Source organism: Anolis carolinensis, unplaced genomic scaffold, assembly GCF_035594765.1.
Source record: "Anolis carolinensis isolate JA03-04 unplaced genomic scaffold, rAnoCar3.1.pri scaffold_15, whole genome shotgun sequence".
Taxonomy (NCBI): domain Eukaryota; kingdom Metazoa; phylum Chordata; class Lepidosauria; order Squamata; family Dactyloidae; genus Anolis; species Anolis carolinensis.
The window spans coordinates 5,724,020-5,741,687 of NW_026943826.1; the positions used below are offsets into that span (position 1 = coordinate 5,724,020).

Here is a 17,668-nt window from a genome sequence, read left to right on the forward strand (position 1 = left end):
AAATGGATTATATAGCTGTGTGGAAGGGACTTGAGTCTACACTGCCATATAATCCAGTTCAAATCAGATAATCTGTATTTTATAGGCAGTGTGGAAGAGGCCTAAGTGAGGCCTAACTCTGCCTGTCCCCTGGGCTGAGTGGGTTGCTAGGAGACCAAGTGGGCGGAGCTTAGCCTTCTAACTGGCAGCAATTGGATAAAAACAATTCTTCCTCTCCCTCTAATTAGGACTTAATTTTTCTTTTCTTTTTGTTGTATGAAGGCATGGATGAGGGGTTGTACTGCCAAGTTTAGTGTTTCTAGGCTGTATAGTTTTGTTGTTTTGTCCTAGGCCGAAATTTCATTACCCCTTTATATATATAGATGTACAGTAAGATTATTATTAGTATTGATACCATGGGCAAAATACATAACTAGCCCTGATTGTTTCTCGTCTGGAATTCCCCTGTTTTCAGAGTGTTGTTCTTTATTTACTGTCCTGATTTTAGAGTATTTTTAATACTGGTAGCCAGATTTTGTTCATTTTCATGGTTTCCTCCTTTCTGGTGAAATTGTCCACATGCTGATGGATTTCAATGGCTTCTCTGTGTAGCCTGACATGGTGGTTGTTAGAGCAGTCCAGCACTTCTGTGTTCTCACATTTATTTATTTATTTATATCACTTTTACCCCGCCTTTCTCCCCGAGGGGACTCAAAGCGGCTTACAATAAATAGGGCAAAAATTCAATGCCTAAAAACAACGTAAAAACAACAAATCATATAAAACAATCTACAAAACAACAATTTATTTACAGCATTTATATTCCGCCCTTCTCACCACGAAGGGGACTCAGGGCGGATCACATTACACATATAGGCAAACATTCAATGCCTTTTAACATAGAACAAAGACAAACAAACATAGGCTCCGAGCGGGCCTCGAACTCATGACCTCCTGGTCAGAGTGATTCATTGCAGTTAATTGCAGCTGGCTTGCTCTCCCGCCTGCGCCACATTCTTAAAATTTTATATAATGTGATTTTATTTTGTAATGGTATCTGTTTTATATGAATTGTTGTTTTGTAGATTGTTTTATATGAATTGTTGTTTTTACATAGTTTTTAGGCATTGAATTTTTGCCATTTACTGTAAGCCGCTTTGAGTCTCCTCGGAGAGAAAGGCGGGGTAAAAGTGATGTACATAAATAAATAAACATGTCCAAGATTAGATTAAATAATATGCTGTGTCTAGTTTCCAACAGACCTCACAATCTCTGAGGATGCCTGCCATAGTTGTGGGCAAAATGTGAAGAGAGAATGCTTCTGAAACATGGCCATACCGCCCATAAAACTCACAGCAACCCAGTAGGAAAAAAATCAATTGTGTAATAGACAACTCTGAACTTTCCCTTTTCTTTTGATTTCCCCAAAAGGAGATATTAAGCCCAGAAACTTTCTCCCAGCTCCCTTTTGACATGCAAATCCCATCCTAATGTTTTAAACCTTGCTCACTGCTGGCTCCAAATAAACTAGGTCTACAGGGAGGATGCAAAAGAGGAGAGAGTTAATGAGGCGGGAATTAGTTAAGGCTTGCCAAGCAGAAACACTGAGGCTTCTGTGCCCAGGGAGGGAGGTTTCCTCAGCCTCTCATTATGTTACACTAGAGTTGTTCTTCCTCGCTTCCATCCCCATTGTTGGCATTCTCCTCCTGGCTCCCAATGTAGAACGATTCTCAAGAAGTGCGGGAACAAGGGGAGGGGGGAGGAGCATCCTTTTTTGGGACTGTGGCCTGGCTTCTGTCCTGTTTCAGAAACCGCTGTACTGACAACATGACAGGAAAATGCTACGACATCCACCCTTGGCTTACAGGGCCCAATGAGATTTGTTATTTTTTTTCTTTTTTTAAATAACTAGTTGTGCCCGGCCACGCGTTGCTGTGGTGAAGTATGGTGGTATGGGAAATAAAGTATTGATGTGGGCGAAACGTCAGGAGAGAATACTTCTGGAACATGGCCACACAGCCCGAAAGACATACAACAACCCTGTGATCCCGGCCATGAAAGCCTTCGACAACATATTGAGGAATTGGTGGTAGTTAAGGTAAAGGGTAAAGATTTTCCCCTGATATTAAGTCCATTATAAATGGGTTATATAGCTGCGTGGAAGAGCCTTGAGTCTACACTGCCATATAATCCAGTTCAAATCAGATAATCTGTATTTTATAGGCAGTGTGGAAGAGGCCTGAGGCCTAACTCTGCCTGTCCCCTAAGCTGAGTAAATTGCTAGGAGACCAAGTGGGTGGAGCTTAGCCTTCTAATTGGCAGCAATTGAAATAAAAACAACTATTCCTCTCCCTCTAATTAGGACTTTATTTTTCTTTTCTTTTTGTTGTATGAACGTAGAGGCATGGATGAGGGGTTGTGCTGCCAAGTTTAGTGTTTCTGGGATGTGTAGTTTTGTTGTTTTGTCCTAGGCCGAAATTTCATTATCCTTTTATATATATAGATATCTTTATTAAAGATTTTATATATTGAAAATAAAGAAAAGAAAGAAAAATATATATATATACCTTAGTAAGAAAATAATATTTTCACATCGAAAGTGGGAGAACATTTGTTGTTATTAGAAAGTAGGAAAAAAGAGTAAAGAGGAGAGAAAACAGGGGGGGGGGGGGAAAGAAAGAAAGAAAGAAAAGAAAAAATTAATAAAAATTAAAAATAGAGTAAACGAGAAAAATAAAAATAGTAATATTATAAAATTTAAAAAAAATTGTTGATTTCCATCTTCCTTTAACTGGTTCTGAAAAAATTCTGAATGTCAGTCAAGTCCATATCCCCTTCGTCCTCATCAGATTCTAAGATTGTATTTATTCAGCAGATAGGATTAAATTTCATTTGTTTTACCAGGTCCCAGTTAGTTTCTTTCTTAGGCAGGCCTTGACTTGGAGATAATCAGTAAGTGAGCCTATCCCATGTTCATCACGTCCATGACTTTAATCAGCCATTCATCCTTATTTGGGATCTCTGTTTATCTCCACCGCCTGGCATATGTTATTCTCGCCGCAATAACCAGATAGTTGAACAGAATCTCTTTGTCTTTGTCATATTCTATATCTAACATTCCGAGTAGAATGTACTCAGGTTCTCTTCTGATTTTTATCTTTAGAATTGATTGTATGGCTTCATTTACCTCTTTTGGACAAGTCCACCATAAGTGAAAAAACGTACCCGTTTGATGCTCACACTTTCAGCATTTATCTGAGGAGTTTTTATAACATTTCGAAATTTTATAGGGGGTTATATACATCTATATTGCATTTTTAACCAATTCTCGCGCATATCATACGCATAAATATACCTAAGGCCCTGGTTCCATATCTTCTCCCAACTTTTCAATTGAATCGGATGACCCACATTTTGGGCCCATTTCACCATGCATTCCTTTATCTGCTCCATTTCCGTATCCCACTCTAGTAATTTTTTATATAATTTCGTAATTAATTTATGCTCAGTCTTCATTATATTGTCCCAAAAACCATTTCTGTCAGCGAAACCTGTTTCTTTATCTTGCCTAAAGAGGTCATATGCCTGTCTATAATGGAACCAAGAACATTTCGGAAACAAAAGTTTAATATCTTTTTCCTCTTTTAAATCAAATTTCCTATTTTGTTTAATTAATAGGTCCTCATAAGTAGGCCATATTCGCCAACCCAAATAACAATGAGATTTGTTATTTGGCAGTTGGGTGACAAATGAAACCCAATGGTATTTCCCCCTCTCCAATCCCAGGGAATCTTACCTTCTCAGTGGAAAGGTCGGTTTCGGGATCGTGTTTCTTTTGCGTGAACACAATCGTGAACACAGCATGAGAACGGCTGCTGGTTTCGTTCATGTTGGTCGCCGCCACCGTCCTTTGAAAGTGGAGAAAGAAAAAGAGAGAGAATGTGTTGACGAAGGCGCTCATGGCCAGAATCACAGGGTTGTTGTATGTTTTCCGGGCTGTATGGTCATGTTCCAGAAGTATTCTCTCCTGATGTTTCGCCCACACCTATGGCAGCCATGCTCAGAGGTTGTGAGGTATTACAACCTCTGAGGATGCCTGCCATAGATGTGGGCATACCCTGTTTCCCCGAAAATAAGACAGTGTCTTATATTAATTTTTGCTCCCAAAGATGTGCTAGGTCTTATTTTCAGGGGATGTCTTATTTTTCCACAAAGAAGAATTCACATTTATGGTTGAATTTTTAAAAAATGAAAATGTACAGTAGTTGTCATCACAAACCAGCATAGCCAAACTGTGAATCCTTTCAAGAATTTCTATATTATATTTTATTGCTATACTGTTTTTAAATTAAAAGGTAAAAGTAAAGGTTTCCCAAGATGTTAATAACTGTTTTAAATTTCTGTTTGTATGTAAATTTATGTTGTTGTTGTTTGGCTTGTCCCTGTGTAAGCTGCCCTGAGTCCCTTCTGGGAGATGGAGGTGGGATACAAGAATAAAGTTATTATTATATTATTATTATTTCTTGTTACTACCTTTATTTCCATGTACAACAATCTATGGTATGTACATTTACCGATCCTGCATGCTTCCAAACAAAAACTTTACTAGGTCTTACTTTCGGGGGAGGCCTTATATTTAGCAATTCAGCAAAATCTCTACTAAGTCTTATTTTCTGGGGATGTCTTATTTTCAGGGAAACAGAGTAGATGTGGGATGCCTGCCATAGATGTGGGCGAAACGTCAGGAGAGAATACTTCTGGAACATGGCCATCCAGCCCGGAAAACACACAACAACCCAGAGAGAGAGAGAAGTTCCCTCTTGGACTAGAAAATAGAGAGGAAACCCAACAGCAAGGTGGCTTTTAGGAGTTGGCATCTTATTCAGTAGTTGGTCCAAAATTGATGTTCCTTCTGCCTCTCTGGTCTGGAACCTGGGCTAAGCCAGAACTGGATCATAACTTATTAGTTCCTTTGCCCAAGATTTAAGTTACATTACAACTCCTTTGTAAAAGGACAGCAATTTCAGAGGCCTTAGGACACAGGTGGACTGCTATGGCCCTCCGTATATATTGGAAATAGCAACCTCCCAAGCCTCTCACTATTTGTTAATGTATATATTTGCCAGCCTGTATTCTATCTATATGTTGATTTGCCAGTTTGACTGTATCTCTTTGGTATGGGAAGGACTATAGACATGTGATTGTACTGAGCATGTTCAGACTCAGGACTCCATTTTGGGTTTTTTTTACTCATTATTTTTTATTTTGTAAAGAAACATAATACATCGAAAGTGGTGGAACAATATATTGATAGGAAAGTGAGGGAGGTGAAAGGGTTCTGAAAACCAGTGAAGAGAGAAAAAAAAGGGAAAAAAAGAAAAAAAGAAAGAAAAAAAATTGGTTCACTTCCCATCTTGACCTCGGAGTTTTCTCTTTTGTTAATTACAACAAAATTAAAAGAATTTTGGAAGACAATACATCAAATAACACAGGAAATCATAGGAATCAAATTTAAATTAGAACCTGAAATGTATTTACTAAGCTTTACAAATTCAAAATTTTTAAAAAATGAGGACAGAATATTTTTCTACATAAGCACAGCGGCCAGACTAACAATAGCAAAAGTCTGGAAAGGGAAAAAACTTCCTACTCCCGAGGAATGGTTAATCAGAATCTTGGACATGATACAAATGGATAAGCTAACACAAAAAATAAGAGAGGGTAAAAATAAAACAGACTGGACAAACTTCATAAAATTCTTGATAAAAAGAAGAATGGACTTCATGATAGACTTATCTACAATATAAAACGGTTTAAGCGAAAAGGACTCCATTTTGTAGTCAGCTTTTGTTTCAGACCTCAGCGGAGGTGGATGCATGTATGTTTCTGTTTGGGCTTCAATACAGAAACATGCTTATGGACTTCAGTGAGTACAAGTATACTTAAAGACTATGGACAGAATGATACCCTGTGTACTGAAGACAGAGAAGCTACATCATATCTGTAATTAAACTTCAGTAAGAAATGTGTCTGTATGGCGAATTAAAACAAGGTATGTTATTTTTCAAAGAAAACTTTGTTTTTTTTATCTCTGAGTGCATATTTTAAACTAAAAGATTTTTAAAGGGAGTGTATATGTTTTGGGCAATTACAATTGCAATTCCAAGTTCACTTTATCACGAACAATGACCAGCTCATAAGAAGAGGGACACAGTCCCGCACAGCACATCAGGTCTAAGGGTTGCGAAATTTAAAACTACAATTTCAACTTCAAAGAAACAGCCACCCTCTGTTAACCAAATATATTTTTATAGTGGCATGTCTTTGGCTTTGGCAGTTCAAAGACATGGTTGTTCAGCTTAACAGCTGAGTTACTTGTGTGCCACTACGTAAATAAATAAATAAATAAATAAATAAATAAATGCTTTGAATATCACTTGTTCAAAGAGTTGATTTACAATATGGTCATGCTTTTCTTGACTACTGGTTTTCAAGGTGGTCTGCCACATATTCATGGAGATTCACATTTGCCAAACGGATATGACACCATTGTTTTCCTTTCCAACAAGGTTATGATTGCCATTTATTCCCAAAAGGATATATGCCCAGAGACTGGGTACAGTTATTTTCCAATAGTAGAATGAATGGCAGTGGATAATGAGAACTGCAACCTAGCATATACTTGCTAGGTTGCAGTTCTCATTATCCACTGCCATTTACTTCACTGCCTAAGGCTGATAATGCAGTCGAACAGCAACCATAGGTTGTTCAGCCCAAGTTATCTGCAAAGAACAACATTCCACATGATCCTTTTTTTCTTAGACATGGATGGAGCCCTAGCTTCATGTTCCATTGCCAGAGATGTGAGAGTATTATAGTAGTAGGATTTCCTGCTTCTTGGCAGGGGGTTGGACTGGATGGCCCATGAGGTTTCTTACAACTCTATGATTCTAGGGTCTTCTTAATAGTGGCACTCTGATCTGATGCAAACACGTTACATTTACAAAGGTATTTCAATGCCAGGTGCAAACTAAAGGTGGGAAAAGTTATTTCTGGTTTATAATTCCCAGATTTCCTGGGCCAATATGTGTGATTCTGGAAGTTGCAGCTCTGAAGAGGAAGCTTTCCACGCTCTCATGAAAGACATTTTTCCAGCAGGAGGGATTAACCCACATATTTAGTTTTTGGGTGAGCTTCTGTTCTGTCACTTGATCTGTCACTCTACTTTTGCTCTAATTTAGCAACTTATTTTAATTCTCAGTTTTCACTGCTACAGGGTTAGCTTTCTCCCCCATGAATTCGCTTTCAAGGAAAGTAGCATGCAATTTCCTTTTAAACGGTTTTAAAGGAGGCCAATTAAAAATAATATCAAAAATTTCTTAGTCAGCACAGCTGTTGGCAGCTGTCACAGGTGTGAAACCCAAGCTGTTTTGTGACGCCTCTGAATCAGAGAGAAACCAACCTCGCCTTGTTCCCGGCGTCCATGAGATCCGCAATGTCAGTGTAAGAAGTGACAGCGAGTTTAGAGAGATCCTCCACATAGGGTCCGAGGAGAGGGTGCTCTCGGACACGCAAGTTCCCCTTGTTCTTCGGATTCAGCAAATCTCGGACTCGCTCGCAGTAGATTTCCATATAACTGACCTGTAGGCAAATGCAGATCCAAAAACTGTTCAGAATTTCAGTTGGGAAGGAACGCACGCAACAAACACAGCAAGGTTTACATTGTTCGAAATAAACAAAAGCTTATTTTATTTTAAACTTGTGCATATATCCAGCATTGACCAGGTTTTGTTGGGTAAGTCAATTGTATTTTTGTAAACTCTTTTATATAGATTAAGAATTGGAAAACATCTGGGGTGTTTATACATATTATTTTGGTATAACAATCATAGTTAGTATTAGTATGTGCCTATGTTTATGTTTAGAAATTGACAAATGGATAGGCCTTGAACTGAAGCAGGGCCAAGCAAGTAATTGAGATTAAAAGAGACAGCCATATATCCACAACATACCGTAGAAGATTCTGAGAATTACAGTAAGAAGAAAATTACCATACATCAAAAGACTGTTTAAGATCTAACATAAATATCCACAACCTGAAGGACTTCCCGAAACGAGGCATTGTACCCGAGATTACTTGTTGTTGCATCATTTTGTTTGTATACACACAATAGTTGTGGACTGTTTTCCATTAAGATTGATGTATGCTTTACTTTATATGTTACATAATAAGGTTGTATAATTGTACTTGTATATCCAGTGTAAGGGAGATGAGGATAGTTGATGCATACATCTATGGCTAAGCTACATTGGCACCAAGCTGGCAAATAACTGTATATTTTTTATTTTATTTTAAGTGTACCAGATGTATGTTGTATTTCATGTTTGTATTGTCTGTGCTTGATAAGGCCAACTGGCTAATCAATAAATGGTTGTTGTACTTGTATATATACCATATTTGTGGACTGTTTTCGGTTGGAGATTGATGTGTGTTTTGCTTTATATGTTACAAAACAAGATAGTACCCAGTTGGGACTGTAAAGAAAATACTTAACAATACTAGCATACTATAATACACACGTTTAAACCTGCATGAGAGTATATACATTTAAGTTGGTTTTTTATATATATACCATTCTTATAGCATTTTGTTGGGAAAGTGCCTGCCTAATAATAATAATAATAAGAAGAAGAAGAAGAAGAAATCCAGCATATCTATCTTGTTTGCTGTGTCATACAATAAAATAATAATAATAACAACAACAACAACTTTATTTATACCCCGCTCCATCTCCCGAAGGACTCGGGGCGGCTTACACTGGGACAAGCCCAAAACTGTATTACATCAATAAAAACAGTAACACAATAAAATCACAATATTATAACACATCTTACAAAAGTTAAAATAACTAAAAACATAGACAGTAATTCCAATCTGTGGTCAAGCACCATAGGCCATGGGCCATTTTAAGGGTACTGAAAAGAACTATGTTATCCCTTCTCCAGCACTGAAAAGACCTACTTTCTCCCTTCCCCAGCTCTGAAAAGACCTACATTCTCCCTTTCTCAGCTCTGAAAAGGCCTACGTTCTCCCTTCTCTAGCTCTGAAAAGAACGATGTTCTTCCATCTTCAACATTAAAAAGGCCTACATTCTCCAGTTCTGCAAAGATCTACATTAGCCCTTTTCCAGCTTTAAAAAGACCTACTTTCTCCCTTCTCCAGCTCTGAAAAGACCTACGTTCTCCATTCTCCAGCTCTGAAAAGACCTACTTTCTCCCTCCTCCAGCTCTGAAAAGACCTACATTCTCCCTTTCTCAGCTCTGAAAAGGCCTACGTTCTCCCTTCTCTAGCTCTGAAAAGAACTATGTTCTTCCATCTTCAACATTAAAAAGGCCTACATTCTCCAGTTCGGAAAAGATCTACATTCTCCCTTCTCCAGCTTTAAAAAGACCTACTTTCTCCCTTTCCCAGCTCTGAAAAGGCCGATGTTCTCCCTTCTCTAGCTCTGAAAAGAACTATGTTCTTCCATCTTCAACATTGAAAAGGCCTACATTCTCCAGTTCTGCAAAGATCTACATTAGCCCTTCTCCAGCTTTAAAAAGACCTACTTTCTCCCTTCTCCAGCTCTGAAAAGACCTACGTTCTCCATTCTCCAGCTCTGAAAAGACCTACTTTCTCCCTCCTCCAGCACTGCAAAGGCCTACGTTCTCCCTTCCCCAGCTCTGAGAAGCCCTACCTCACAATGTATCTATGGCAATATGGCTCCTTTTGTGGCTCTTTCCTTTCTTCCTCCCTTCCCATCATACACAGATCACTTTGCTACTGACATCACAGTATGCCACTTCCTCTAGTAACAGCCAACTTCTCACCTAACAACAGCCAAAGCAGTGACATAATAGAGGGTCACTTCACCCAACAGCCTTTTTGTACAGGCAAATGTACATTCATACATACATACCTTGACTTTTATATAGAGAGATATCTAATTAATTTATATCTTTCCTTTTTCACTGCACAAGACCAAAGGTGCTTTACAATCAAATGTAAAACAGAGTACTACTAAATCTCTTGCCAGTGCGGTATAGTGGCATAATATAATTTGAGTCTCGGACTAGGATTACTTCATGGCTATCTGTTTACTGGGCATGAGCCTTCTCCGAAAGCTGGGAAGCAGTTAGCCATATCATCACAAAAAGACAAGACACTGATTTTTCTGCTGCATTCTAAGTTCTCCAAACCAAGATCGAGCTCTCTTTCAGCCCTGTGACAAATCTCTGTGGGCTTAGAAGCATCCCATCTGTCTGTCAAGGAAGGAGGCCCGACAAAACATATGGAACAAATGTGTGCAGCAACAGGCTATTTTTATATATAGGCAGTATTTTAATCGTTCACCAACTATGGACACACATCCTCCTCAATGTGGACTTGGCCAAGAGCCTGGAAGTTGAGGGTTGAGTGAACAGGAAAAACTCCTTTGTTCATGCATTATGTGGACTTCTGGTCACCCGCATTCATTATGCTATATTATGTACACCTGCATTTAGTCTTTTAAGACTTTCTATTACCGCATCGATAGCATAGAGCAAAAGGTGGCAATACAGCATACCCTGCAAAGCACCTAAAGTCAGTCATTCATTCAGCCAGAACTTGCAATGTTCCTTTTTGGAAAAATAAATAGGTTTCCTATTACTCATTATAATGTTTAACAAGAGATTTGTTGTTGTTGTTACTGACAAAGTAACCCATTACATTGTTCACTGCACTGCTTGCAGGGAAACACTTAGGATTTATAATAACAGGGGTCCCCAAACTAAGGCCCGGGGGCCACATGTGGCCCATCGAAGCCATTTATCCTGCCCCCATGACACAAAGGCAGAAGGGGTTGGGCTAAATGACCCAAGGGTTCTCTTCTTTTCTTCCAGTTGTTGTTGTTGTTGTCGTCGTCGTTGTTGTTGTTATTATTATGATTATGATTATGATTATTATTATTATTATTATTACTACTACTACTACTAACATTGAGGCAGGGAGGCCATCTGTCAGGGGTGCTTTGCTTGTGCTTTTGGTGCCCAAAGGCAGAAGGGGATTGGACTCAATGGCCCAAAGGGTCTCTTCCAACCCTTATTATTATTATTATTATTATTATTATTATTATTATTATTATTATTATTATTATTATTTTATTATGACACAGCAAACAAGATAGATATGCTGGATTTCATATCACAAAATCACAAGTCGAACACTTCCCAAGTGTCTAGGACTGTGTGATGTATTTTCGGATGATGTGCGCAGATCCCAGCAGGGTGGCCTTTTGCAGCTGGCAGATCGTAATTTTGTCAATGTCTATTGTTTCCAAATGCCGGCTGAGATCTTTTGGCACGGCACCCAATGTGCCCATCACCACCGGGACCACCTGCACTGGTTTCTGCCAGAGTCTTTGCAGTTCAATCTTGAGGTCCTGATAGCGGCTGAGTTTTTCCTGTTGTTTTTCGTCAATGTGACTGTCACCTGGGATGGCGACATCAATGATCCAAACCTTTTTGTTTTCCAGAACTGTGATATTATTATTATTATTATTATTATTATTATTATTATTATTATTATTATTATTATTATTATTGCTTGGTAGCCAACTATAGTCCGGCTCTCCAACGGTCAGAAGGATCGTGAACTGGCCCCCAGTTTAAAAAGTTTGGGGACCCCTGATAATAAAATATTATAAAGTTTTGTAAAAGAATCTCAAAAAATGCATCTTGAAATGCCTTCATTCCCTTTAAATACAATAATAATGATCACAACAGCAACAACAGAAGAGCAGGTGGGAAAAGAAGCAGGACAGACCAAAAATTAGGTCAGAGATTTGCAATTGGATTCACTTCAAAGATGGAAGGTTGGAAAATACTGGTAAATAAATCGCTGGTGGCCATATTGGTTCATGTCTAGCAATGTATTCTAGGACAAAGAACCATGGCCAGGCTCCTTTTCCAAATCACATAGGCTGGACAACTCAGTGATAAGCAGTTTCCTGAGACAGTCTAGATTAGAAGCACAAAGAAACATGACAGCACACACAAACACACACAGTATTCTCTTACCTCCACTGAGTAAGACATTTCCGCGTTGCTGTTGTCATTGATCTTCTCAAACAGCTCCTCGCAGAGCTATATAAAGAGATTAAGAGAACATCAAACTACAACCATGTAAATAACAAAAACGGTGACAGGACGCCGGTGACATTTAATCTACTCTGTTCTTAGTGCTGTTCCAAATACAGGGAGTAAAAAGGACATTAATTCATTCCCATTCACCCAAAACTCATTAGACAACCAATCCATTTGGCCTGGAGACAGTCATCAACTGTACCTAAAGTCAACTAATGTTAATCTGCGCTATTCTGGGCCCAGGGGTAGGAGAAATTCAAAACAGAAGTGACAGACCATACAAATTGAAATAAGAAATGTGGGCTACAACTCCCAGAGGGGCTCTGTTATATTAAATCTTCTCTCCTCCAGCTGCAAAACATTGCAGTCCCAGCTTAGTGTTCAAAGCATCTTTAGGAGGTTAGCTGTTTGTTTGGGAAAGGCTCCCCTGGCTAGGATTTTCAAGAAATATAAACGCAATCTGGGGGTTTACACAACCTTATTAACCCTCAATTCCTCATGGTCTCGGTAGTTGCTAAATGTAACGGGCTGCAATAGAAGAGCTGGAATCAAGCTGTCAGAAATATTCCTCAAAGCCAAGCACTTCCAGGCTGAACTCACCTGTGGGATGATGCCGGCCTGGTTCTCCTCCTGCTTCCCCATCATAGTATAGGATTTCCCAGCTCCAGTTTGGCCGTAAGCAAAGATACACACATTGTAGCCCTCAAAGGCATGCTGCAACATCTCCTTCCCAATATCATTGTACACTTGGCTCTGGGATGCAAAGCAAGGGTCATCAGACTGGGGGGAAATAAAAGAAGATGCGGTCAGTACTGACCCTTTCAGGAAGGAAATTACAAGTGAGGTCTTCTCTTCAGGCTATAGAATGACTTCGTAGAATCATAGAAGTCCTCGTGGGCCATCCAGTTCAACCCCCTGCCAAGAAGTTGGAAAATCGCATTCAAAGCACCCCAACAGATGGCCATCCAGCCTCTGTTTCGAAGCCTTCAAAGAAGGAGCTTCCACCACACTCCAGGGCAGAGAGTTCCACTGCTGAACAGCTCACTCTCACAGTTAGGAAGTTTTTTCTAATGTTCAGGTGGAATCTCCTTTCCTGTAGTTTGAAGCCATTGTTCCATGTCCTAGTCTCCAGGACAGTAGAAAACAAGCTTGTTCCCTCCTTCCTGTGACTTCCCCATACAACTTTGATACATTTATTTATTTATTTATTTATTTATTTACTACATTTATATGCTGCCCTTCTCACCCCGAAGGTGACTCAGAGCGGCTTACAAATTAAATTTACATACAATATTATATTATTATCATAGTACAATACTGGTAATTACTACAGTAGAGTCTCACTTATCCAAGCCTCACTTATCCAAGCTTCTGGATTATCCAAGCCATTTTTGTAGTCAATGTTTTCAATATATCGTGATATTTTGGTGCTAAATTCGTAAATACAGTAATTACAACATAACATTACTGTGTATTGAACTACTTTTTCTGTCAAATTTGTAGTTTTGGTGCTTAATTTGTAAAATCATAACCTAATTTGATGTTTAATAGGCTTTTCCTTAATCCCTCCTTATTATCCAAGATATTCGCTTATCCAAGGTTCTGCCGGCCATTTAGCTTGAATAAGTGAGACTCTACTGTATATTGTACTGTATCAATATATTTATTTATTTATTTATTATTTAAACTTATATGCCGCCACTCCCCTAGGGCTCGGGGCGGCTTACAAGAAAGGCTAAAATCTAACTATTTAAAAACATCTTTAAAATATCTTTAAAAAACATCTTTAAAACACTCCCCCAGGGCTCGGAGTGGCTTACAAAAACAGCTAAAATGTAAGCAATTTAAAAACAGCAATAGCGGAGATATTGTAATATTATTAATATTACATGTAATATATAATATATAATTAATATTATTATATTGTATTATTAATATATTGTATTACAATATTTTGAATATTATATGTATTATATATATATATATATATATATAATACATATAATATATATATATATATATATATATATATATATATATATATATATATATATAGGCCCTCATGAATCCTCCCAGCCTTCTGTTGTAGAGGCTAAACATGCTCAGCTCTTTAAGTCACTCCTCATAGGGCTTGTTCTTCAGACCCTTAATCATTTGAGTCGCCCTCCTCTGGACACATTCCAGCTTGTCAATTGTGGTGTCCAAACAAAGTCTATAGCTTCCATCGTCGAAATACGTTTTTTTCTGCATTTTTAAGTGTGTATCACAGGGATCTAGACGACCACTTCCAGTTTCAGCCCTGACACACTGCCAAGCTGTGAAAATGAACAAGCTGGTTCAGCTGTCCAAAGTTGACCTCCTTATTGCTTTATGTAAAGGATCTCACTCATTTGAAATAGCATCCAAGAACCTTAGCGCTATCAGATGTCTTTTGCAAATTAGCAGGACTGCAAGAAAGAAAACAGAAGCCCGAATCACTTACACTTCTATTTAGTTCACCTCTCTGAACAAAGCTAGACAATCTCAGGATTCAAACCTGGGATTTCTAAATTTCAGAAGTTTTTACTCATAACTCATGAAAAATCTGCAGTGCCAATGCTACTAAAATACTTCCAGGTAGAGAGCAGGGAAGAAAAAATTGTGCCAGGTGGTTGCAAAAAAGGAGTGTCTTTGTTAACTGAAGCCTACCAAGGGAGTTAAAAGGAGATCCTTAGTGCGGCAGACTCCAATTTAAAGGGTAATTGTGTTTTGCCATTTCACTTTAAAATCAAAAAGGGCACAAGTACAAAGAAGAAACAGTGTTGTTTTGATTTTTTTAAAAGAGGGCTTTCAACCATGACATAATCTGAAGCATCAGCTGACAAGCAGAAATTTTTCCGTTCAAGGAATAAATGGACCAGATTAACTCTAAACAAGATGACTGTCCTGCAGTGCTCTCTGTGGCAAACCAAGTTACAACTCAGTTAAGACAAGGAGGCAGTATTTGGGGGGGGCAGGTAAAGTAGAGAGAACACATAAACTGAGTCCAATTTTACCTTGGTGGGGCAAGTTCATATGGGAATATTTATTAATATTTACAAATTCCACCACAAAACACCAGCCTCTTTAAGGCAACCATTTATTTATTTATTTATTTATTTCATAATATTTAATAAATATTATATTTATTATTTAACACCACTTTCCCAATAACCTAATAAAAGTTGGTAGGTAGAGAATATTATACGGTGGTGATCATCTTCAGACCCAACTCAGGAATTCATAGCAAAGCTGAGATGGACACCAGGAACTTATCTAGCTACTCTTGGCCATTACAAACCAATTTGCCTTTCATCAGCTGATTTTTGCAAACATCAGTGAAACGAGCTTAAGTACTACAACTAAAGGTGAAAACAATTCAGTGTTGCAGTGTGTGCTATTTTAACTGTTGTAGAATTGGATTCTAGAGCTGGTTTCAGGAGTTTTGAAAAGGAATTTGAATGTGTTTTTAAAATGGTTTTATCTTTGCCTCGTTTCAATCAGTTTCCATTTGTTGTAGGTTGGGAGGAAATACAGAAATATGACAGAGAGGTAGATAAATAGAAGGGATAGATAGATGATGAAATAGATGATAGATAGATGACAGATAGTTTTAGCCAATAACTCCCATCAGATTTATCCAAGATGGCACACAATGCACAACAAAACTCAGCCTAACATATTTCTGTACAAAACCACCCTAAATTCAATGGGTCGTTGAGCTTAGGACGGACCTTAGAAATCCTTGAGAAGTTGGATGGCAGATTATATTTTAATTATATATTTAAATATATAATTATTTTAATTATATATTTAATTATATATTATTAAAGGACCCTGCCCAAACTCTGGCCTTGGTTTGCTTGGTCCCCACTAAGACAATGTTGCCCAAGGGATCAATGACTGTTTTGCTGTTTGATAAATGCAGATAGTAACGCTTCTGGGTTTTTTTTCTATTGGATTGATTAACTCAACAGAACAGAGCAGTGACTTCATGGATTCAGAATGCAAATGTTGAAGGAAACTTTTTAAAAAATGTTATACTTGCTTTCCTCTGAACACAAGACTTGCCTGCCTGCTCCATACTTTCCATTTCTGGACAAACCAAATTATTCAAGCTTGTATGTGCTGGGAATTTGAAGACACCATTTTCACCCACAATGTAACTTTAAGAAGCTGAGAAGCAACAACATCAAAGCCTAACAATTACAGGAAATCAGTAAAAGCCTCAAATTCAGCTTCCCCTTAGAGATGGGGGGGAAACATAGCTTAGAGGAAGCGGGGTGAGTATTGTACAATGTTCCCAGTGGGAATAAGAAAAATGCTGCCTTGCCCTCCCAATAAACCAGGAGATTACGACTCATCTTGTACTGAGCCATAGCCACTCCTAAAGGATTTTCCTTTATGAACATTTCACAAAAACATTAACAGCAGGAAAATGTTTGCTGTTTGAATTCCATTCTGTAGCTGCTTGGGCCAATCCGGCTGTTCTATCACTTTGCACACACTTGTTCTTCACGGAGTGGAATGTGATCTTGCTGATCCCATGATGGAAAATGCACTTAAACGAGCCAATATGGAGCTTCGAAGGCTAAAACCACAATACATTACAGGAGTAAGCAGCTGCTTGGAAAAGACATTCAGTTCCCAACTGGTCAAGTGTAAACTCCAGTTGCAGAAAGAGTTTGCTACACAATGCAAGACAATATGCTCTTACCGAGGTATGGGACCAATAGGAGTAGTCGAAGCTGAAGGATTTTGGTGGTTCCTTAGGGTTCTTTGGGTTGAGAATACCTAGAAGAAATAGAAAAACACATTCATGACTCAAGAGCTCAAGGAAAAGGCAGGAACAAGAGTGAGAGAATGTATAAAAACAAATCCCAACCGTAGATGCACTGGCTAGGGTACTCCTTCTTTTACCAAATTAGCACCCCAGAATATAAGAAACAGATAAAATGGCATCTTATCTATTTTGGGAAACATTTGGGAACATAATCAAACTGAGAGAATTCTAATATTTAACCTGCCAGATGTTTCAGCCAACTCCTATTTACCCCCATGCCATCACAGCCAAAAATAACAGACAGTGGGATGCATCCAAAGCATGAGGATGGCAAAAGGTTTTTCAGATCTGAATACCATAAAAATGAGCAAATGTTGGTAGGAAATAATTTTAAATAAAGAATACTTAGAATCCAACATCAACACATAATTATATCAAGGTAAAATTGCAACATAAAGTGGGGAAGGGGCTTCACTCCTTTTATCACTTAAACGTATTTTGTTTGCTTTGCTTTGTTTGTTTTTCTTAGAGGATATTTACAGACTCATGATTTAGATATGCTTGCACCACAAACCAAGAGATTGTAACATTTTGGAGGCATTTGAAAACAAATGTACCATAATTGAAAAGCAACTATTTTGGTTAGTTTTTAATAACAAAAAGTAACCTTCGTTTAAAAAAACCTGTAATCAAACACCTATTGAGTTGAGGCACTATCTGACA

The 17,668-nt window shown here is 38.2% G+C and overlaps 1 protein-coding gene across 11 annotated transcripts in view; it reads right to left on the reverse strand.

Annotated features, from left to right (window-relative positions):
• Positions 1-17,668, reverse strand: part of kif1b (kinesin family member 1B) — a 172,125-nt gene that overhangs the window by 124,318 nt on the left and 30,139 nt on the right. For all 11 annotated transcript variants that reach the window (XM_062966022.1, XM_062966017.1, XM_062966021.1 and 8 more), the window contains exons 3-7: positions 16,880-16,956; positions 12,745-12,924; positions 12,079-12,144; positions 7,442-7,620; positions 3,776-3,887 (exon numbers count right to left, since the gene is read on the reverse strand). In XM_062966022.1, the coding sequence (XP_062822092.1) occupies positions 3,776-3,887; positions 7,442-7,620; positions 12,079-12,144; positions 12,745-12,924; positions 16,880-16,956 (614 nt within the window). The remainder of the gene's footprint in view (positions 1-3,775; positions 3,888-7,441; positions 7,621-12,078; positions 12,145-12,744; positions 12,925-16,879; positions 16,957-17,668) is intronic.